Here is a 25,028-nt window from a genome sequence, read left to right on the forward strand (position 1 = left end):
TGGGATCATATGCTAATTCATTGAAATCTATTTAGTGGGAGCAATTATGAAATTGAAAATGAAACAGAAGGTACATCCCAATTCGTGAACTTATGCAGTTCTATGCTGGGTTTTTTTTTTTTTTTTAGTACAAATACTGTGAATAATGCGCTTCCAATGAAACTTTCAAACAGAAAAACTGCACTTTATATACTCGGATAATGCCCTTAAATATCCGAAAAGATGTAGGGTTGGACACTTAATACACTCAATTGTTGCAGCTTTAATTACATAGCGGAGGGGGAGGGGCTATCAAACTCTGATGCTGAATGACAAAATAACCTTATATAATACATACAGTACACGGCTTAGTGCAAGTACATGGTGTATAAGTGCAAATTGTATAGTCCATCATTTGGGACACAGCTAGATCCTTAGTCTTCATTCATTTCACAAAATATTCCTGGATCAGACCCGGGACATTGCCAAATCAACATCTACTGTATGTTGTTCCTAAAATAACATTTTCCAATCAGCCAATCTGATTTTAAGGAAGGCTTAGATAATTGAACAACTTTCATATCAACGTATAATTTCTAGAGATGTTCCGATCCCTTTTTCCCTTCCCAATACCGATTCCGATACCTAGGCTCAGTGTATCGGCCGATACAGAGTACTGATCCGATACCTGGGTGTGTATCTGGTTATACAGCTGTATGTACTACTAGCCCTGTATGAATCGATACAATTATTTTATAGGGCTGCAACGATTAGTCGACATTATAGACAACGCCGACAATCAAAAATTGTCGACAAACATTTTTGTTGTCGAGTAATCGTTTGATCTCATATGACCTAATGTAAGAGCCTGCAATACTGCGGTTTGACCAGTGTGGCGCTGTAGCGCAAGACTGTAATTCAGCTCTCCTGGATGCAATTCAAGAGAAGAAGACAGACATAGCGCTTCAGAGAAAATGCATCTGAAGCTGAGCTGCGTTTTGATGAATATGTAAATATATATTGCGAGCTTTCCTCTCAGTAACAAAATAAAAACAACAAAAACTGGCAGCAGTGTGAAAGCAGCAGTTAAAAATGCATCTGATTACAACGATGTGGATGTTTGCATGAGCTCTGCTTTTCAGTAATGCCGAGTTCACACTGCACGATTTTAGCCCGATTTTTCACTCGCCGACAGGTTTTGATAAATCGCCGACAAATGCCCTACATCGGAGGCAAATCGGAGCTCGTTCACGCGAGTGACAATCGCGCAGTGTGAATTACCAAAGATGCGATCTGAGAGAATCGCCGACACGTCGCCGACGCCCGTGAGATATTTGGCATGCTAAATATCTGGAGCTGTCGGCGATTCACAATCACGCTGTGTGCAATGATTTCTGACTGAAAACTACATCACGATGACCTTCAGCCAATGAGAGACAAAGATACAGGGCAGAGGGAAGTTCCGTGAGGAGTTATAGACCATATCAGTATTTTAATGTACAATTATATCATACAGAAACAAGCACAAATGCTTGACCAGCCGCAACATCAGCATAACGGTTACTGCAAAATTATTATTTACCACTCTTTGCAGAACACAATCCCTGTTCCCTGCATCTCCCTCCTGCATAATCTGTTTTTGTTTTTGTAGCTGGAAATCAGCGCACAGACAATTTGCGGGCTATATTTTTTTAATACTTCCAGTCTCGCTCGAGAACAACGGGCTGACGCACGCAGGTTCTCGCGTTATTTCCTTATCACTTCTCGCGCGTGTTTTGTTGTGAAACGTAGTTTGCGGATCAGACAGAGTTGTCGGCGATTCTTCCTATTGTGAAATCGTGCAATGTGAAAGCCCCTGTCGCCGATCCATCGTGCAATGTGAACACAGCAGCGACTGAATGCTACCCCAGATAGTCACGCAGTGTGAAAACAATGGCGATCCGACGTGTTTGAAAATCGTGCAGTGTGAACTCGGCATAACGTAACGTTACTCCAGTAAAGTCCAGTCAAATCATGTTTATTTATATGGTACTTTATGCAATAGATAGCCTTAATTCAAGCAGCTTTACGGTATTAAGAGTCAGTGTGGCTTTCAGTTATAATTACAACTTTATTTTCTGAAATAAAGCAGCTCTCTAGTGTGGCGCTAGCTAATGATAAAATGTTTTTAATAGTGGGAAAAAAATAATTTCATTAAAGTGATAGTTTGGTTTACAGAGATCAAAGCTTGATCTAGCTCAGGACTGTTTTGGTTATCATAACCCTATAAGGTATTTTAAGATATTATGTTGTGAATAAAATAGTTTATCCAAAGCGTCTTATCACTTACCTTTATTTTATGTCTTATCTATATGACTTACAAAAGGAGATGTTAGGCAGAATGTGAAAGATGTGTCATTCAGTTACTTTTTCATGTAGCTAATTAAATAGTGAGAGAGTGTCTCTGTCTGTCATCTCATTTTGTGCGCCAAATACATCTATTTGTATAATGAATTGGTAACACTTTACAATAAGGTATCATTTGTTAACATTAATGTATTAATTAACATCAATGAACAATGCATTTATTACATTTAACTATTAATCTTTGTTAATGTTGGTTAACAAAAATACAGTTGTTCATTGTTTGTTCATGTTAGTTCAAAGTGCATTTACCAATGTTAAAAAACACAATTTGTGATTTTAATAATGCATTAGTAAATGCTGAAGTTAACATTAATTGTAATTGATTGTAGGGCTGGGCGATACATCGAACACGATATTCATGCGCATCTCGTCAGTAAAGCCGGTTCCATGATTAGCGGTAAATCTCCATCACCTGTTTTCAAATAGAGTGCCATTTAATACACAGAGCCGTAGTTCACTGACAAGCTACACAATATCGCGTTCATTATCGAAGGCAATTCCTCTGCGATAATGAACACGATATTGCGTAACACCATTTCTAAACAAAATCGAAGTAATGGTCAGACTTGTGGCACGTGGGTAAAAATGGCTCCCATTGAGTTCAGCAAATGTCAAAAATCAAGGGACAAGTGATCCTTGTGATCATACATTGCAGATAGAGAGAGCGATAGTCATGGTGGTATGTCGCTATACCTGAATAGGCCCCAGCTGTAGGGCTCTGTTAAAATTTCAGCGTACACTCTCTCTCTAAGTAACTGGTGACAAAAGCAACTGCTGAGCCCAGCCTTTTGTTTTTGTTCTCCCAACAAAGTGCACAAGCCAACCTCCCCCGGTGTTACAGCACTGGGGACATGCCTGCGCTACTGAAATCCATCAACTAGAGGAGGCAGTGGCTACTGACAGACCTGGGAGTTGCCTGGAAACTACTTCATAGCCGAGACGTGAACTGAGAAATTTTGGTATTCAGTATAGCTCTCGCTGTTCACAGTCTCATTCCTGCTGCAGTGCTTATCTGGTTTTGAAAGCATTCTTTCCTCCAGTGCTCAGATCTCTTGCTCCCTCTTTTCTCCATCCATACTTCAAATTTCATCCACTCAAATCATGCAGCAGTTGTTTTATTGGTTGTTGAAAGTTTATTGGCATTTTTGTTTTTGAGCAAGCTGTAGTGATTTGTGAGACAGACTGTACATTTAAGGTCCTACATTCCCTGAGATTCTGCTCTAAAATGTAGTCGGCTGCTCTGCTGTCTGCTGCCAACATAGACTGTCCTGAAACATGCTCTACGCAAATAATGAACGCTAGTGTTTCTACTCAAGCATGATTTCATGCATTGTAGCTAGGACTGGGCTATATGGCGCAAAAAAAAAAAAAAAAAAAAAAAAAAAAAATATATATATATATTAGATTACACTACTTTTCTATGTAAACATTGACGCGTTTTACTCTAGTGCTCGCGTCTCTTGCAGCGCCTCGTACATGAAACGGCATTCTAAAAATGAAGCGCTCAATTTAAAAGACGTTCACTCCCATCTTCTTGCATTTTTTTTCCCTATTCCACTGCCCACGTTGCATCTAGCGATAAGAGGTTAATCACGTGTGACGATATGCAGTTGGATCATTCTTTTCTGTTTACTGTTAACATTGGCATATTATCAAAGTTTCTAATTCTAACGTTTGGTAAAATTTCTGTTCAAAATTGCGCTTCCTCAATTTCTAAAAAGTAAAATTGTGGAAAAACATTAAATTCGAATTAATCGATAAAATCTGAAAAGTCACCCAGCCCTAATAGTAGCATTCAGAAATGTGTCGGACCTCGGTTCAAAACACAACAGAATTATGATGCATTTGCAGCATTTTTGCACTCAAGAATAATAAAGCGCATGAAGCGTGTTGTCGTACGGAAGTAAACACAGAGGCCTTCGAAGTGAGTTTATGGTATATGACCGTTCAGACTGAGGCATTGCATTGCATTGACCTGAATCAGATTTAGGATCACATATGAAAACCTTTTTAGAAATCAAGGATGTGTTTTAGGATTAGTTTATTTGTTAGTAGATGTGCCATGCTAGTTTTCTCTAATTAGTGGTAGAAGGGTGTGTTGTAACGGATAGTTTTAGACTTGAGTAGATAAAAACCATATGACTCTAGCACCAGGCTGTGAAAGGCCAGCGCTTGAATCACCCCTCAGGAATTGTCTGGTATTTTTGGCATTCAAGACATGAGAGTATTGTTGTGCCTTTTTTTTTTCTTTTTCGTAATCAAGTTGCTATAAATAGAGCGGGGTCCTGGACACTCCCAGAGACTTTCAGAGCATTTAACTTCTGGCTCAGTGTCGGAGCATTCTGGCCAGAATAGAGAACGTTTTTGGGAATTCTGACATCAAAACCGGTATGGCTGCTCTTAATACGTCCATTTAATGTCTTTCTAAGTTTTGGAAAAAACTTAGTTTAAACTGTTTTTTTCCTATTCTTTTGATGTCAAGTCCAAACCTCACAGCTTTTGCATTTAAATCTCCCCACCACAAAGCAACATAACAATCATAAAGATTACATTTATCGCTGTGGGAAACTGGAGCCCTTGTTCACTCTTTGTTCCAATGGTCCAATATTGCCTCAAGACGCAGGTATACACACAGTCATAAAACATGCTTCTGTGACTACTTCCAAAATCTGTTCTCTCCTATCCTGCAACTCTTAAAACACAGCTCTTAGGCTGACAGTGCCAGGAAAACATCATGCTGATCCCTACACCAAAAGAGACCATCTGATGTTTTTGAGTGTGGCTGAAGCCTGTAGTAGATTGTGAAGGATTATGTCCTGTGAGTGTTTACCATGAATCTGACAAGTGCTCTCCAGTGCAGTCTCTGTTGAGCTGTGCTTGCTGTGAGCTTATGGCCACAGGATTTTCACTTACTATGTACCCTGAGGTGCTGGAGACATTCAAAAACCTACAGTTTCTGAGGATGTTTTTTTATTTTTTATTTTTAATTTTTATTTTTTATCAATTATTAGATTATATATTGTCTACTTATGTCTATCTCACTCTAAATTAAAAAAAAAAGTTAAATTATGTAAAAAAATTACAGCGAGTAAAATACGCATTGAACACGTTACCATTTTTCTCAGTAAATATATTTCTAAAAGTGCTGTTGACATGACATTTTCCCCAGATGTCGGTAACAACCCAAGTAATCCATACATACAAAGAAAACGATACAAATAAGTTCCGAAATTAAGTTCTGTGTAATAAAATGGAATGACCCAAGGAAAAAGTATTGAACAGGTTTATTGAAATTGATTTAATACTTCGTACAAAAGCCTTTGTTGGTAATGAAAGCTTCAATATGCCTCCTGTATGGAGAAACTAGTCGTATGTATTGCTCAGGTGTGATTTTGGCCCATTCTTCCACACAAACAGTCTTCAAATATTGAAGGTTCTGTGGGCCTCTTCTATGAACTCTGATCTTTAGTTCTTTCCATGGATTTTCTATTGGATTCAAGTCAGGTGATTGGCTGAGCCATTCTAGCAGCTTTACTTTCTTTCTCTGAAACCAGTTGAGAGTTTCCTTGGCTGTGTTTGGGATCATTGTCTCGCTGAAATGTCCACCCTCATTTCATCTTCATCATCCTGGTAGACGGCAGCAGATTTTTATCAAGAATGTCTCGGTACATTTTTCCATTCATCCTTCTTTCAATTATATGAATTTTGCCAGTGCTTGATGTTTTGGGGTGATGTACAGTGCCATTTGACCTCCACACATAGTGTGTGTTATGGCATCCAAAGAGTAAAATTTTTTTTCTCATCTGACCAGACTATATTCTCCCAGTATTTCACAGGCTTCTCTAAATGTTGTGCAGCAAACTTTAAACGAGCTTCAATATGCTTTTTCTTCAGCAAGAGCCTCGCGTGGTGAGCGTGCATACAGGCCATGGTGGTTGAGTGCATTACTTATTGTTTTCATTTAAACAATTCATGCTAATTCAGTACATGCTAATTCCAGGTCTTTCTGAAGCTCTCCGCAAGTGATCCTTGGCTCTTGGACAACTCTTCTGATAATTCTTTTCACTCCTATGTCAGAAATCTTATGAGGAGCACCTGGTATTGGCTGGTTTTTATGGTGAAATGATGTTCTTTCTACCAACGGATTATGGCCCCAACAGTGCTCACTGGAACATTCAGAAGTATAGATTCCTTCTGTAACCAATGCCATCAGTATGTTTTGCAACAATAAGGTTGCAAAGGTCTTGAGAGAGCTCTTTGCTTTTACCCATGAAATGTTTCTTGTGTGACACGTTGGTCATGAGACACCTTTTTATAGGCCATCAGTTGGGACTGAACCAACTAATATTAATTTCCACTGACGAGGGGCAGGATTGCTTTCTAATTACTGATAGATTTCAGCTGGTGTTTTGGCTTTCCATGCCATTTTGCACCTCCCTTTCTTGTGTTCAATACTTTTTCCCCGTGTAATTCCGCTTTATTACACAGAACTTAATTTCTGAACATTTGTTTTGCTTTCTTTGTACAGTATGTACGGATTACTTGGATTGTTACCAACATCTGGTGAAAATTTCATGTCAACAGCACCTTTAGAAATATATTTACTGAGAAAAATGGTGACGTGTTCAATACTTATTTTACCCGCTGTATATATTTTTATTTTATGAAATTAAAACTTAGAATTTTTATAAAATTGCATTATGCTTTTTCATCAAATAGTAATTTCCATTATTCTCAGTGATTCTCATTAAAGTAATATAATATTTTCAGTAATTGTTTTCTTCAATATTATAATTTAAATTAATGTTGGGCAATATGATCAGTAGTCATATCGTCCTATCATCAGCCGAAACGCAATATTATCATACTAATTAAACTGTTTGCTTAGTTTCATGATTTGGAACATAATTTAACATTGTAAGTTACTAATTCTAATGCTTACATTTCCACGGTTATTCAAACAGCAGCTACAGAAAACGAGCAAAGAACATTCACATTATCAAAGAACATCACTGACTTCAGTCTAGCGCAAGTTTATGCACTTTAAAAAAACACTCCTGTTATAATCAGTGAAGCTATTTACACTGTATGATGAATAAATCTCTTATACTTGCATCGCATGTACATCTGCACTTTGTTGTTTATGATCAGAGAATTTGCGAGAGAGCAGAATTCAGTCAGAGCGCACATGCTCAACAACAAAACCCTGGTGTTTCAGCGACGACTCATCTGAATGACTCTAATTGGTCATTGCATTCATAAACTCATATAATATACGAGTAAATAACTAACTAATAGTCATCTTCATCTTGATATCGTAAAAGACATCAGCCACAGGCGATATCTCTGACTATCATCTATCGGCACAGCCCTATTTTAAATGGGCACAAATCGGAATCCTACAACAGCTGTTACAATAATGTATAAATGATTTACACGACATTTCGAACATTTTCACATTGCAAAAATCTGAATTGGTTTGATTTTTCTGTAAGCAACGCATGCATTCTTTTTTTTTTTTTTTTTTTTGATTGTTGTCTTAAGCCCTATTCGAACGGGACTAGTTTTCTAAACTACGTTTGAGTTTCGATTCTTATCACCTGACGTCTGCGATTTTCATGTACCAATTCGGACGGGACTAACATCTCTGTGTTTATTACAGAGGTGGGAGGGGCTGTTTTGTACATCTGGGTGTTTCAGAGGTCACGCGCTCTGTATGTGTGCATTGCGTAGTCATTCGGATTGATTACCATTAGTATAACAGTTTTACTACAAATACCATGGTGAAGCTATATGGCTAGTATAGCAAAACCATGTTAATGTGTGGTTGCTTTAGTTTTACTTTAGTTATTTATTTGTAGTAAACCCGTGTTTAATTTTCATAAAGGTGCAATTAAAACATTATGTAATTGAGTGCAGAAATAAACGTGCAGTAATTTTACCTGACGCAGATATTACAATAGCCAGTCTGAATGGTTTATCTGATCTGGCTCTTGATTGTATTATTGTTTTTATTTATTTAACTTATTTTTTCCTTGCCGGGAGGCAAATATATCAAACATGAGCACGGTAAGAGCGTCTACGGTAATTCACGTTGGCCAAAACACACAAGGAAACAAAAAAATCTCGCCGGCAATCACAGACATCGCATTCGGACGGGATTAGTTTTCTCAGAGGATCACTGAGTTTGCTGAAAAACAGTAGGTAATTTGCTCTGGAATTATTACAGAGGTTGTGTGAGAAAAACACAGACATGGCAGATTCGGATGGGATTAAAATCACCAAGTACGTCTGTGAAACACACATTTCTCTAACAACCCCCTGTAAAACTAGTCCCGTCCGAATAGGGCTTTAGACATGCTCTTGGCATTTTTCTCAGGTATTAATGTGTCTCTTGTAGAGCTGGTATGGATTTCTGGCTCTGTATGCTGTTGTTTGGATTGGCACTAAATGTTGTATTGAGCTCTTTGTCCGTCTGGTTACTGGTATCAAATTATTTCCCTGCTGGACGCTCAATGGTTGGCTTATCCATTTGGTTCAATGAACCGGATGGTTCAGTAGGGTTGAGAGACAGATATAATTGAGCTGGTGTAATTGGAGCATGCTTGAAATATTGATCTGTGAGATGATGTGGGGAATCCCACACACTGCTGCCAAACAACAGACACGGACAGCAACACTGCTGTGACAGAGCCAGTCGCTTACTTCATCACTGAATCAGCATAGTATGTATATACTGTATAAGATGTGTTATAAAATGACAAAAAGGATTAGGGCTCATATTTAAAATTTACAGAAGTGTTGTTATTGTTAACTATAATTAAAACCATTTAAAATTTTTGTAATTGAAATAAAGCTGAAATGAAGCTTATGTTGGCTTCAACTAACTGATATACAGGTGCTGGTCATATAATTAGAATATCATCACTGATTTCTGATTTCACTAATTCCATTCAAAAAGTGAAACTTGTATATTATATTCATTCATTACACACAGACTGATATATTTCAAATGTTTATTTATTTTAATTTTGATGATTATAACTGACAACTAAGGAAAATCCCAAATTCAGTATCTCAGAAAATTAGAATATTTACATTTGAGTTTCAATTAATGACCATCCCTACAGTATAAATTCCGGGTATCTCTTGTTCTTTGAAACCACATTAATGGAGAAGACTGCTGACTTGGCAATGATCCAGAAGACGAACATTGACGCCCTCCACAAAGAGGGTAAGTCACAGAGGGTCATTACTGAAAGGTGTGGCTGTTTACAGAGTGCTGTATCAAAGCATATTAAGTGCAAAGTTGACTGGAAGGAAGAATTTGGGTAGGAAAAGGTGCACAAGCAACAGGGATGACTGCAAGCTTGAGAATACAGTCAAGCAAAGCTGATTCAAACACTTGTGAGAGCTTCACAAGGAGTGGACTGAAGCTGGAGTCAGTGCACCAAGAGTCACCACGCTCCGACGTCTTCAGGAAAAGGGCTACCAAGTCACTTCTGAACCAGAGACAACGTCAGAAGCGTCTTAACTGGGCTGTGGAGAAAAAGAACTGGACTGTTGCTCAGTGGTCTAAAGTCCTCTTTTCAGATGAAAGTAAATTTGCATTTCATTTGGAAATCAAGGTCCCAGAGTCTGAAGGAGGAGTGGAGAGGCACAGAATCCATGTTGCTTGAAGTCCAGTGTGAAGTTTCCACAGTCAGTGATGATTTGGGCTGCCATGTCATCTGCTGGTGTTGGTCCACTGTGTTTTCTGATGTCCACAGTCAACGCAGCCATCTACCAGGAAATTTTAGAGCACTTCATGCTTTCTTCTGCTGACAAGCTTTATGGAGATGCTGATTTCATTTTCCAGCAGGACTTGGCACCTGCACACACTGCCAAAGGTACCAAAAGCTGGTTTAATGACCATAGTGTTACTGTGCTTGATTGGCCAGCAAACTCGCCTGACCTTAACCCCATAGAAAATCTATGAGGTATTGTGACGAGGAAGATGTGATATACCAGACCCAACAATGCAGAAGAGCTGAAGGCCACTATCAGAGCAACCTGGGCTCTCATAACACCTGAGTAGTGCCACAGACTGATTGACTCCATGCCACGCCGCATTGCTGCAGTAATTCAGGCAAAAGGAGCCCCAACTAAGTATTGAGTGCTGTACATGCTTATACTTTTCATTTTCATACTTTTCAGTTGGCCAAGATTTCTAAAAATCCTTTCTTTGTATTGGTCTTAAGTAATATTATAATTTTCTGAGATACTGAATTTGGGATTTTCCTTAGTTGTCAGTTATAATCATCAAAATTAAAAGAAATAAACATTTGAAATATATCAGTCTGTGTGTAATGAATGAATATAATATACAAGTTTCACTTTTTGAATGGAATTAGTGAAATAAATCAACTTTTTGATGATATTCTAATTATATGACCAGCACCTGTAAGTTCTAAAATGACTAAAGCTGAAATAAAATAAAGCTAAAAGGTATATTTAAAAAGTAAACGTTAAAAAATATAAAAAATCATAAAATTACTAAAACCTAGACTAAAATTAAAATGAAAACTAAAAAATAAATAAATAAAATGTCATCAAAAACATTAATAAATACTAAAATCATGTGTAAATAATAAAATAGCCCTGCTTTACCATATATTCAGTATTGTTTGATTTAATGTGTTTATTTTATGATAATGGTAACTTCTTCCCCCCTAAACATTCTTCCTTTAGGTCATTTTAACAGTGTGGAAGCCATGCTTATTATTATTATTATTATTATTATTATTATTAATTTATTTTACGTTTCCTTTTTTCCCTTTTTTTAATACTCTGTTTGGCAACAAGAATTTACTTATAAAAATTATAAAAAATTCATTAAAAAAAAAAAAAGATTTATTTAAAAAATTTTAATGAATCTGTTTTCCCCATCATCGCACTACAGGTAGTTGCATGATCGTTTCTGCATATTGCAGAAAAAATAAAATGCTCCAATGACACTGATGTCTTTCAGTTATAAAAAGCTGAACAACCAGCTTTTGGGTGTTTAGAAATTCTTTGATGGTCATAACGTCTGGGCTCAATTATTTACTTGCCTGTAATGATTAAAATTACATAATGTAATATCGTCTTACTATATGTTACTTTATGTGTCATTCGTTTTAATGAGTAACAGTAGCCTGGGGGCAGACGTACGGTTCTAACCATAATGTATCACAAACCCTTGAAGAGTAATAATGAGTGGCACACAGAGCAAGTCTCGATAAATCTTTCTCACACCGCTGTGACCGAACTGTAGCTTCTAAAGTGCAAATCATGTTTGTTTTGAGACCTGGAGCAATTTTTTTTGCACTCGTTCTTAAAATGATTAAAGCAAGGAATTGTGTGAATTTCTGGAGGCAGAATCTCATGTCTGGGACTGCACTGCTATGCAGCCGATGGGCAGCTCAGTTCAGCTGTTTGCCTTGGCTTGTGTTCCTCCAGATTCTTTGACCTTTGATCCCTGACCTGCCATTAGGCTTGTGCATTTTTTTATGTTAAAAATGCTGTTCCCAGTTTACCATTTATAAGTAAGCCATTTGCAGGTAGATTTCAACAATGTGACCAGTACAAATAAAGTCAGTGCAATCAATACAAATAAAATACCTACATGATTTGTGTAAATTAAAAGTGTTTGACTTAAGTAGCAGCCAGCGAGCCTGACAATCCCGCTTCTGGACAACTGAAAGCATTTTGATGCAGATTTTTCCTTGATAAATATTATAAATATGTTACTAGTTTCTTGAAGATATAAATATCTAATACTATATACAGTACAAAGCAAAATTAATCTGTATGTTAACTACAGTTAAGTTGATTACACAAAGCCCAACCCCCAAAATTGTATTAAATTGTCATAATTGTAATTTATTTGTTAATATATTTCTTTAATCAAAGTCTCTTGCTGCTTAGATTTTTTTTTATTACAATTATTAATATTATTGTTTTTTTTTTATTAATCACTAATAATATTATAAAATATTAATACTCAAAAATGTTTGCTTAAAGCCTGTACTTAAGTAGGCGATTTCCTTTGATCTTTTATTGTTTATCTCATGTTTTTCACACATTTTGATTTTCCCTGATTTCATTTCATAGCATACAGCATATTGGGTCTGTTAATTTTGAAAGTTATTTATTAGACCTTGGCTGAGAACTGGACCTCTTTAAACTTTAATGAGATAATTCTGTTCTGTGGTGAAGTTTGTAATGTTTGATTTGTCTCGTTCTGCTTGTTTAAACTGCAATGATGTTAAAGTGCACTCAGTTTTCAGCATCACACACGTCTATCTTCACACTGCCTACATGGATGAAAATGAGTTTTCTGCAGTCAGAGGTTCGTGAAGAGTTTCACGAAATCATTGTCCCATCTTCTGCCTCCATGTGCCGCCCACTGTGTTTATTTGAAATCTTTGATATGGCTTTAAAGTCTGTTTCTTTGGAGGCATTATGGTCTTGGACCGCAGCATTTGCATGTGTTGTTGACAATGGCAACAAAGGAACTAGACCGAAAAAGCACTGGAGTCTGCCTTTAATAATCACAGTTCAGCTCTCAAACGCATATCTGCATTCACAAACAGTCTGTATCATGTCTGTTAGACTTTCTCTTGCCCTCTTGTAAGTTTGTGAACTTGTATAATCATTTGAGCTGCTTCAAAGCAGAATCAAAAGAGGGCTTTTCATATTTAAGCTACACAAACTATTTCAAGTCGCCCAGCCTCAGAATCACTTTCATTTAAGTGATTGAATAGTGTCGCATACCCAGACTGTTAATTATCTTTATGAAGTCTCATTCACTTTACAGCTTTCTGACCAAGCTCTGCCCACTCAAACAGGAAGCAGCTGTAGAAGTAGCATTAAAAAACACACAATCACATTTGGTTTTTGCTCTAAATTTTCTATTGTGTAGAACTCAGCTGAAGGTTGGAGCTTGTGAACATATGTACAGTATGCATCAGATGGGTATTTGGTATTCATTTAACACAATCCAATATCTGTTTACAGTACTTAAATGAAATCATATACATTTTTATGTTTTCAAGTTCAATGCAAATTAAAGGCTTATTTTTTCTTATATATACTGCCGTTTAAAATTTTGGGTTCAGTAAGATTTACTTTTTAAGAAATTATCTGGTCATAAGTAAAAGTAATGACATTAAAATTCTGTACAATTCAACAGAGAATTCCGGGAAAAAAAATCAGTTTCCACAAAAATATTAGGCAGCACAACTGTATTCAACATATATAATATTAAATACATTATTTTAAACTTATGTCATTCCAAGTATAGGCCTACTACAAATACATTTAAATATTTATGTACTTAATAAAATACCCTGCAATTGTACTTTTAGGGGCGGTTTCCCGAACATGGCTTAAGACTAGTCCTAGATGAGATAAATGTGACATTAAAACACATTTTAGGCTCAATATTAAGAAATGTGCATTGTGCACAAGTGGTGCTCCAAAAAAGTTTCATTATAATTTTTATATCAGTAAGTCTCGAGCAATATGTCTAAATATGTTAATAGATTTGAACTGTACTTAGTATGAAATAAATGTATTTTAAATATATAAATTTTTCACTAGGGGAGCCGCAAATCAGCATACTAGAATGTTTTCTGAAGGATCATGTGAAAGCTGTGCCGTCAGAGGAATAAATTATATTTTAAAATATATTAAAATAGAAAACAGTTATTTTAAATTGTAATAATATTTCACAATATTACCGGTTTTACTGCATTCGTGAGCAAATAAATGCAGACTTGGTCAGAAGAAAAGACTACTATCAAAAGCATAAAAAACCAACCCCACACATTTTAACTCTAGTATGTATATACTGAATAATAATAATATTCATAATCAACCCAAGTTTCCTGTTCAGTGCAGTCATTTTTGCTTGTATTGTTGGCATTGTTTCTGTATCCTCTGGATGTAATGTAGGTTTGTGTTTGTAGTGTACTGTTGTGTTCCGATTATCTATGGAATGAAGAGAACAGGATTGCTTCAAGTTTCAATGAATATATTTTCCTCTCACCCTCTCTATGTCCCTGCCCCCACCAGCCCACCCTAATCATAATAAAACGTGAAGAGACAGTGTAGCGTGAAGAAATGTGCGTCCCCGAGCACACTCGTTCTGTCGCTCTCGTCGGGTTTATTGGGGCAGAATGAGGATTGCTCTGGAGATGAGACCCCTATCCTTCAAGCACTTTGAGACGGTGAAAGGGGGCAATAGGACAGAAGGTGTGGTCGCTGTTACTATCACGCTTGAGGCATGTTCTGCTGTGATCATACATCTTTTAAGACCTGCCAGCCAATAGGAATCAAGGAAAGTGTAACCCACAAAATAGATGGAAACAAAGAGGAAGGATCCCAATGTTTTCTCCTCATTAGCTCATTTCTTTAAGTTGATTGAACCAAATGTGGTGATCCTTCTCCAGTAAAGACGAAAAGGCTTTGCCATGGTACACTGGTGATCTCAGATAGTTGTTGTTCTTTAGTTAACATATTCATAGCACTCTACTTCAAAGAAAACCACAGTACTTCCATGGTAGATTATCAAAAACATATCTAAATGAACAGTGTATTACCATGTCACACAAGAAATTCACATGGTACTATTATGTTTTGTGGGTATTTGCCATTGTTTCACCTCAGTACTTTTTTGTCACTGCACCGTATTAAAAAACATGTTACCATAGAAAAAAACAAAACATGGTATTATCATGTCTAAAAACCTTTTTTTTTTTTTTTTTTCTTAAATGATTCTTTGAATTAACGTAGTTGGTTCATATGTGTTTTGTATAACATACTGTGTAGCAGTGCTTCTGCGTCACTTCCTTTGTGTAATTCATTGATAACTTGTTTGGTTAAAGTCCAGTCTTGTACTAATAAGCTTAAGAGCTCAGAGAGGCAAAGACGCACAAATCATTTCAAATACAACCAAAAACCCGCAAATGACTCTTTAATCCAGAGGCTGCTGTTGGCCATCAAATGAAGGAAAATGAGGTGCTAAATGTTTTCTGAGCAGCTTAGCATAATCATTATTCCCTTGTTACAATGGCATCATATTACAGATCTGCTGCTGTTGAGTGATTAACACTGCTGCTAAATCAGCTTGCTAGTGGTGTTTTTTGAGAGACATGGCTTGGGAACCGTCTGCTGTTTGACTGATTTGGGATCAGTAATAGTTTAATGGATTAAGGGTTTGAGAATTTGCTTTTTGTTCTATAGTTTGTTTATCTGAAATGGTTTTATGACACGAGTAACTTGTGGAGTGTTAAAGGGATAGTTCACCCAAAAATGAACATTCTGTCATCATTTCCTCACATTGTTTCAAACCTGTGTGACTTACTTTTTTCTGTGGAACATAAAAGAAGAAACTTTTCAGAATGTGCAAGCTGCTCTTTTTTCATATAGCAGAAGTGGACTGTGTTCCAAAAACAGAACCATAGGGCTCATACTGTATCTTCCCAAGTCTTAAAGTTGGCATTTAAATTCACCCCATTTTAAAAATGCATAATAATGATCTTACTGCGAACAATTCATCCATTCATGTGTTCAGCATTCTCGTAGCTCAAACAGTAGACAGTGGTACTAGTAATGCCAAGGTCGATTCCAAGGGAATGCGTGCAGTTATAAATTGTAATTACATTTGAAAGCAATATAAGTTGCTTTGGATAAAAGCATCTACCAAATGCATTAATAATAATCATAACAATAATGTTTCATTTTTAGGTTTTCCCCATGAAATGGTGATGTATACTGGACTGCTAGAATCAATGTATCTGCTTAAACCCCAGCCCTTTCTTACAACATTAAGATCTTTCAGTTCCCACCCTACGTTATTTTTTTTTTTCCATAATCTGTTGCATTAGGATGTACATCGCATATTGGAAGAAATGCTAATAACGTTTCTGTGATACAATTTCTTTGTGAGACGAATAGACCAAATTTTAAATCATTATTCACTTCATCTCTTCATTATTCACTTAATTTTAATTGCTAATGTCGTAAACTCTAATATATAGTGATTTATATTCAAATTTAGCTGGCGATAGCTGTAGAGCACCAGGTTTTGCACAGGTTTATGTCAGTCTGAATGCACTTTATTGGCTTGGATGTGTGTTTGATGTTTGTTTCTGCATAGACACTGTTCACAGATCTGTGACATTCATAGCTAGTTCTTTAAAGTATATCCCTGAGAATATTTGGATTTTTTTTTTTTTTTTTTCGGAGGAGCTGAAGTCTGCCGAGTCCGAGATATTGTGAATTTGTTCCCATGATACGTTCAAACCGAATTAAAATGAGGGAACAAATTAGAAAAACATGGCCATGATTTAAATAAAATGAAGGAATGATATCAGTTTTTTTCCTCATGTCAAGACCAACATAGTGGAATTTTTAACCAGAGTTTTTTCTGTCGTATGATATCGGGTGTGGGTGTCATTAGACTCTCTTTACTTATTGATTTACTGATAAAATCCTTCTCTAATGAGGGAGATTTCCAAGTGAACCATTTTCTTTAACAATATTTTATCAGGCATGTTATATTTTTTCAATCAGTCTATTTTTTTTTTCTGTTAGTTGTTTAGAATCAAAAGGACTCACTCTCCGGATCGGTTCTTTATAATGAATCAGTGAAACCGGTTAACAAAACAGTCTGATTCAGTTTGTGAATCTATCTTTTTACTGGATAATACATAAAAAAAAATTGCTGAAAATGTCTTTGCCTATACTGAATCAGCGAAACAGGTTAACAAAACCATTTCAGTCACTCAGACAGATCAGTAAGAAAAGTAACCATGTCATTAATTCTCTCTTTTCCTCTCTAATCTCTTGTGAACTGGATTATGAAGCTCTTTCCGTTTCCAAAGTCACGCAAAATAATTACAGATTTTCCCTTCTTATTGAAATCAGATTTTCTAACTTTTCAGTCCACAGTTCTTTCATTTTCACCTGGCATTAAGAAAAACCACCATTTGATTTCTCAGAGGATTGTTGTGGCCTGGATCGGCAGCGCTTCAGAAAGCTGTGATTTTGTTTGTTGGCCACTAAAAGCTTAAAGACAGTTTTCCAGAGAAAGAGAGGGAAGTAGAAAGCGCGAGGGAGCAAAGCCCTGAGAATTTTTTTATTTTGGCCCAGTCCTGCCCCCTGCCTTCACTCTTAGCCACCCCAAACGCCCCTTCCCCCCCTCCCTCCCTCATTCACACATTCAGGAAACAGGGGATCCTGCCAGAAGCCCTTTCTGTTTCCGGGAATCAGGCCCACAGGGCTGCTGTGTAGTGGGCCGGCTCTGACGTGAAGGCTATTGTTCCCGTGCGGAGCTCCATTGTGCAGGGGAAGGAACAGCAGCAAAAACAAAAAACACCCGCGGAAGGAGCTGAGAGGGAGGGAGGACGAGATGTCTGTGCTATTTCTGTAAAGAGGCTCCTTCCCCAAGAGCGGCCCGCTCGCTGATGAGATACGGCGACTCTTGCGTGTTCAGCTGCAGAGTTTATCGCTGTGATCAATCTCAGGAGTCTGCCATGTTAAAGGCTGACGCACAAATTCAAAAATACATGTGACTCATGAGAATGGAGGATCTGATGTCTGTGGAAACATCAAAACTTGTGTGTTTGATGAAAGCCTTACTGTACACAAGCAATGTCTTTTCCGCTCTGTGGTCAAGGGCAGAAATCCCTGCTGGAAAAACCGTGTCACACCAGCTTAACATTTTCAGGCTGTTTTGTTTTTTTTGAAGTGGGAGTGTACAACAAATACATACTTTCAAAATCAACTGGTCGATTCATTGTGCTTGAGCGAGGCTTGTACAATTAAGGTGATTTCAGGGTTTGTTTAAGACCTCCAAACACATTTTTAACTCTTGTAGTAGGATGTTCAAACTATAGTGCAAGATTTAATGATGAAACCATTCTGTCTGAATGTGTATGACTTCTTCTACAGGCTTAAATCCCAGTATCTGTTTTGTTTAGTATTGTTTAATTATAACAACAACAGCAATAATAACTTTAGTGAAATATTGCAATCAACATTTCTTATTTTGTGTATGTATTTCCCCAAATTGTGTTGTCTTATGTCAAAATTATTGCAATAAACATTTAGTTGATATCTTAAGTTTTCATATTTACTACATTTGACATTACTTTTTTAATTGTGCTTTCTAAATACTGGTTAGAAATCAATAGATTAATCACAATTATTATTTTCTTTAGGAGCAAATGCAAAAAAAATCTGAATCTCCATACATGCAAATGTTTGTTTTACAGAAACTTTCATAATTTGCTTTGGCTTCAGTGCAATAACAATATGAAAGCAGAGTATTTATTTTGTCATGCAGTGAAAGTAATACCCCTCACAGCAGAATCATCAAGTTTAAAATAATGTTTGAAATGCCCATTATTTCAGTCATGGTAGTTGGCCTGCTAGTCAAAGGTGGTCTGTTAGCTCTAACTAGTCTGAGCAATATATGGTCTACCAGGACAAAACGGTATTCACAAGTTGGAAGTCCGTTGGTCAACCATCGTGACCAGTTTGGAGCAGCTAATGACCGTAAATGTCCTACTATAAACTATGTAAACTAGTCAGTTTATTAGGAGCTGGTTGTAGCTACTTTTTCCAGCATGAATGTACCTCAAAAACAAAATGTTTTAGCAATTCCAATCTATGTCCTTTTATGTAGAGGACGAGCCTTTGTTTTGAAAGCAGACTAAATTCTGACAGAGGTAATTCTGGGTCACAGGGGAGTACTTACAGCTGAATCTGATCCTGGTACAGTACTTGAAGCCATTGACAAGACACACTAAACAGATTATTGGCGGCACACGGGGCAGGGGAAAGTTTAGGGTGATGGAAAGTCAAATACAGAAATTTATTATGCAACCCCACCATCAGCGGTGCAAAGTATCTGTAGGCAGTTACAACATAACAGTTGACGTAAAGCAGACCAAATTAATGCAAAAGTGTGTCATTTCAGCAGAACTGCAAAATAATGATGTAATGTTTCTGAGAAAACAAGACAGAAAAATAATAATGCATGGCCCTTGTGGGCTTGTTTGGATATGTTTGGAATCTATCATTAATGGTGCTTCCTGAGGACAGTATGTCAACCAGTAGCTATTCACTATACTGTTTATCTGTGATGGATTATAATTCACTAGATAATCAATAAATAGTTATGTAGCATATAAAACACTTACCTACAAAAATGGCTGCATTGTTGTATACCCTTAACGTAATGTAAGATTTTTTTTTTTCTGCTCAGCTTTTAGTAGTTTTTTTTGAATAACATTTTTTTTATAACATTTATATTAATATATAATGTAATTAATTTGAATTCATTAAATAAATTCATTCAAAAATAACATATATTAATGTAAATATTATTGAGATTTGGGTGTTGACATAGTAGTAGTAATTTCATGTTTAATGTTATTTTAAAATAATGTTTTACACATTAAATATTACACATACACTACCATTCAAAAGATTGGGGTCAGTGATTTTTTTTTTTTTTTCTTTTATTGAGCAAAGGTGCATTCAATTGATCAAAAGTGAAAGACATTTACATTGTTACGAAGGATTTCTTCAAATTAACGCTGTTCTTTTGAACTTTCTTGTAATGAAAGTCTCTTAAAAGAAATGTATTATGGTTTCCACAAAAATATTGATCAGTATAACCATTTTTAACACAAGAAATGTTTCTTTAGCAGAAATCAGTATATTAGAATGATTTCTGAAGGACCATGTGACACTGAAGTGCTGTAAATTCAGCTTTGCTATCACAGGAATAAATTACATTTTAAAATATATTCACATAGAAAAACGTTATGTTAAACTGTAATAGAATTTCCCAGTATTACTGTATTTGTTTATTAAATTAATGCAGCCTTGGTGACCTTAGGGACTGTTGAAAAAATTATTTTGGACCTTTTGAATGATAGTGTACTATGAAGATCAAATTACTATTGTTAATATTCTATTAGCGTATTTTTTCAAACACGTTTTCTAAAAAAAAATCCTTTGTCTTTCAGGTTTCCCAAAAAAGCGAGCAGGTGAGTGCAGTGCCTCCTTCCTGTTGCTCTTTCCTAGTGAAACACCCTCATAGCCCCAGAGAGAAGCACAGCAGTCAGACAGACAGCTAATGGCGGTTCTCTGCAGACAGCGATTATGGGCAGGTTGAGCGTAGACACAGCACTAATGCTGCTGCTGATATGAACATGTGATAATAAAACGCTCAGATTCACAGCATTAACTCAGGCTTTACATACTTGTAGACATGGAGTCATATCTTTTCTTGCAGTTTTGCCTTGTGAGCAGGATCCAAAATGTACACTTGCCAAATGTGAATAAAAAAATTGCCATTGATAGGTTCACAAAACTCACCAACTTATTTAAAATCTAGTTGTAAGAATCATAATCTGATCACATTCAAACAAATTTTTACTTGGAGGAAAAACATGTATTTTCCCTTCTGAATTAACACTACTGTTCAAAAGTTTGAGGTCTGTAAGATGCTCACCAAGGCTGCATTTATTTTTCCAAAAATACAGTAAAAACAGTAATATTGTGAAATATTATTTTAATTTAAAATAACTTATATAACTTATAGGGTGAGTAATTGATTACAGAATTTTCATTTTTGGATGAACTATCCCTTTACATTTTTGTGACCGATGGGAAGATAATTGAATTTTTTTAAGTATGCAAAAATGGCTAAATAATTGCAGTCATACGGACAGAAACAATTTTAATAACGCAATATGTTGGTGCTGATAGTCTTGTGGGCAGCGTGTCGACATATAGCGCCGTCCTGGCACGCGGACCTTTCCAACCCCGCCCCCTCTCTCTCTCCCACTTCCTGTTTAAATTCTGTCCAGTCCTTATAAAGGCAAAAACGCCAAAAATAGATTTAAAAAAAATAAATAAATAAAAATATTTACACAATATGCTCACACTGTCAGCATGCTAAAACCTGGTCTGGGAAGTTTCAACTTTAAAATCTTTAATCTTTAAAGTACCATATTAAAATTTGGTATATGGACAACTAGTTGATCATCCTGACCCACCCCTAGTCACGATAGCTCTCTATAATCGTCAAATTCATAGTCAACAGTAGTTTGCATTGTGTTGGTCAGAAATATTTTGTCTGCTCTCTCTGGGCCTGTTTTTGGACGGGGGGCATGATTGTGACCTTTTGTAAGTGGATCCACATTTCCTGTCTAGTTTTTGTGTGCTGCTGGATAAGAATAGCGTGATGTGGCAGTGACGGTGACCCTTTTTTCCCATTTGTGTGTATTTGTGCACAGGACAGGAAGTATTCTCAGCAAGGACCATCCCCCAGACAAAAAGCCCAAAAGCGACAAGTCGTCAGTCCCCCCCTCGCATGAGTTTGACCCCACAGGTAAGAACCTGTCTGTTTGTCTCCTTTTGAAAGACATCTAAATAATGCATCTCTCTCTCTCTCTCTCTCTCTCTCTCTCTCTCTCTCTCTCGTTTTCCCCAATCCAAGAGAATTTTGTGCTGCAAAACAAGATGTTTCAGTGTTATTTTGTTTGAAAACTAAAAGTAACTGACCAATTTAATCAGGTTATTTATAGTCAAATGCGTATATCTGGGTTGTGACAGCTTGGATAGTGTGCAGATACAGTGCACGTTGCTCTAAAGACCAGTGAACTGTATGTCTGTAGATTTATTGTAGCTGAGAGATTGAATGCAGACCCAGTGTGTGCTGCTGCTGGACTGCTTCAGTTTGTATGAAGATAATTACAGCAGGAATATGTCAGCTGTGACATCAGAGGGACCACAGGTACCTCAATCATCATTTAAATGCTGGAGTAGCACCTTGTTTAGAGGCTTAACACCGACTTTGACTTCTGCTCACTGCTGAGTAATGTGTTCATGGATCAGACTCAGTGCAACTCTTAAAGGGATAGTTCACCCATAAACAGTAGAACCTGCCATTAAACAAATCAGGAACATACACTACTGGTTTCAAATTTGGGGTCAGTATAATTTTTTTTTAATCATAGAAATTACTTTTTTTTTTTTTTTTTTTTTCAGAAAGGATGTATTAAATCAGTGACAGTAAAAAAAAAAAAAAAAAGTATATTGTTACAAAAATGTATTTCAAATAAATGCTGTTCTTTTGAGCGTTCTGTTCATCAGAGAATCCTGAAAAAAAAATTGATCAGTTTTCTCTAAAATATATTGTTGCACAGTTGTTTTCATCATTGATAATAATAAGCAATGTTTTTGAAAACCAAATCAGCATATTAGAAAGATTTCTAAAGGATCAAGTGATACTGAAAATGCCTGTTTTAATATATTTTAGTGCAGACACCTCAAAAAATATTACAAAAATCTTACTGACCCCAAACTTTTGAATTGTAGCATATGAAAATGAGAATAAAACAATGGAAAAAAACGAAACACTTAAAATTTTGCGCTAACAAATATTTTACTGCTTTAAATTTTAAATAATTTGAAAATGTCATGCTCAATGTGACATGTTCAATCCAGTTACAATTCAGTCTTTTCCATAAAATAAAAAATGAATGAGAACTGAGGCTGTCAAGCCTAAAAAAGACAACAAAAATACCACTAAAAACATAGTCCACACAACTCGCACAGTACTTTGACTGAACTTTAAATTCACTAAAAATCCTTCGCTTCACAACAGCTTTCATATTTCGTTCGCCTGTTTGAATCAAAAATGTGAAATTTAAATGTTTGTGCAAATGAGGTTTGAAGATTAACATTTTAGAGAAATTGACACATTATGACACGTTTTTCATTGAGTGAAAAATATTTTAAGAGCAGGGAAGAAATATAGAGGCAAAAAAAAGAAGTGGATTTCATTCATTTATTGTTTTAAATTTTAATTCTTTCCTGTTTTACTGCGAACAGCATTATCAAATGTTGATTCCAGACACATGAACCAAAAGTGAGCAATAAAAAAATTAAGCGAGCAATATAAAAATAGCCTGTTGTCACAGTGTTCACACTCTGGAAAAAGCACTATATAATAGCAGTAAAAATGTGCTCTTAGTATGCTGAAGTAAATTTATCACACATCTGTGTTTCAGACCTGGATTTGAAGTCATGACTCATTTATAATCTTTCTTGGGATTAACCAGACATGACTGAAGTTATCAAATCAAGCACACCAGAGCCCATGTTGCCATGCAGTATGGAAGTTTAACTCTTTAATTCCCAGCGCTTTGGACTTGATATCGTTTTAGTGGCCTGGTTGTACCATTATGTGGGAGGCCCATCTCATCACAAGCTCCGGATGTTGTCACAGGGCTGTAATCCGTCTCTCTCTTTTCCTGTCGCAGGGACGCACAGCTGTGCGGCCATCAGAGAGGGAAATCTCATTTGAGGATGGCGGTTTATTTTAGTAAGGGATCTTGCTGACTCATCAAGGAGGATATACAGGGTGTGTCACAGATGGGTCTGAGTCATCATTTTTAAATTGAGTCGGGAGGAAAAGGAAGCAATATCTGTTAGTCATGGATAAACTGTCTCAAATTTGGTGAAAGTGTGATTTTGTAAACTCAAGTGATACTGAGATTAAGAAATAATGTTTAATTATTGTTTTATCATTTTATTAGTATTTTTATTGTAAAAATCAGTCATTTCAAAATAGTTTTTAACCTTTTTGAGTTAAAAGCTCAAATAAATTAAATTAATTCAGCAGAAATCCACACATTACTTCCATATAGAGCCGGAATATCCGTTACTTTTTTCTCTTTTTAGTGTAATTATTCAATTGTGTTCTTTCTCTTGCTGTTTGTGTGTGTGTGCTGCATGTTTTCTGTCAGAACTGGCTGTTCAAAGTGTAGTAGCCGACGGAAGGCCAGAGTCCTGCGGTAAGGGTCACTGCCGCTGCTCTGGGGATTTGCTGTGGTTTGTGTGTGTGTTTGTGTGAGCCTCATTTGTTTTCTTTTATGCCCGCCTCTCAAACTTGGCCTGCATTGATTTCTTAGCATATCTTGGTGTTGGGCTGTACCTTGGTGGAGCTGGACTTGCTCAAAGACATGTTTAATTGTCAGCAATCTTGAGCCTTTTGCATTATTGAGGTGGCGTGCTGTGCCTTGTCCTTACACACCTTAACCTTTCTGTAGTAGTCTCTTTCTCGCTGACTCTAGCTGGCTCTTTTCATCTATTGTGTTGTGAGTTCATGCCTTTAGTTTCCTTTTAAAGGGGTCATATGACGTTGCTAAAAAGAACATTATTTTGTGTATTTGGTGTAATGCAATGTGTTTATGCGGTTTAAGGTTAAAAAAACTGATTTTCCACATGCTATACATTGTTGCTCCTCTAAGCCCCGCCTTTCTGAAACACATTGAGTTTTATAAAATCTCATAAAAAAATATATTTATAAAAGCTCATCGTTCTGAGAAGCGAGGCGTGCTCTCAATGGCCAGCTATCCAGTGCGTTGTGATTGGCCGAATACCTCAAGCTTGAGACTGAAATGTTACGCCCCTTAGCATATTGTGATGGTGTTTCCCAGTGCGACAACACAGAAACAATAAAACCGATTACAAACTAGGCATTTGTTGCATCCAGTGGGGACATAATTACTGATTATAATGACTTATAC

General features: G+C 36.5%; 1 protein-coding gene across 4 annotated transcripts in view; it reads left to right on the forward strand.

Moving 5' to 3' along the window:
* Nucleotides 1–25,028, forward strand: part of arhgef12b (Rho guanine nucleotide exchange factor (GEF) 12b) — a 72,771-nt gene that overhangs the window by 16,864 nt on the left and 30,879 nt on the right. For 3 of the 4 annotated variants that reach the window (XM_058775263.1, XM_058775264.1, XM_058775267.1), the window contains exons 2-3: nucleotides 20,454–20,474; nucleotides 21,729–21,823. In XM_058775263.1, coding sequence (XP_058631246.1) covers nucleotides 20,454–20,474; nucleotides 21,729–21,823 — 116 coding nt within the window. The remainder of the gene's footprint in view (nucleotides 1–20,453; nucleotides 20,475–21,728; nucleotides 21,824–25,028) is intronic. The other variant, XM_058775265.1, reaches the window with a different exon arrangement.

The sequence above is a fragment of the Onychostoma macrolepis genome, chromosome 05, assembly GCF_012432095.1.
Source record: "Onychostoma macrolepis isolate SWU-2019 chromosome 05, ASM1243209v1, whole genome shotgun sequence".
In the NCBI taxonomy this organism is placed as follows: domain Eukaryota; kingdom Metazoa; phylum Chordata; class Actinopteri; order Cypriniformes; family Cyprinidae; genus Onychostoma; species Onychostoma macrolepis.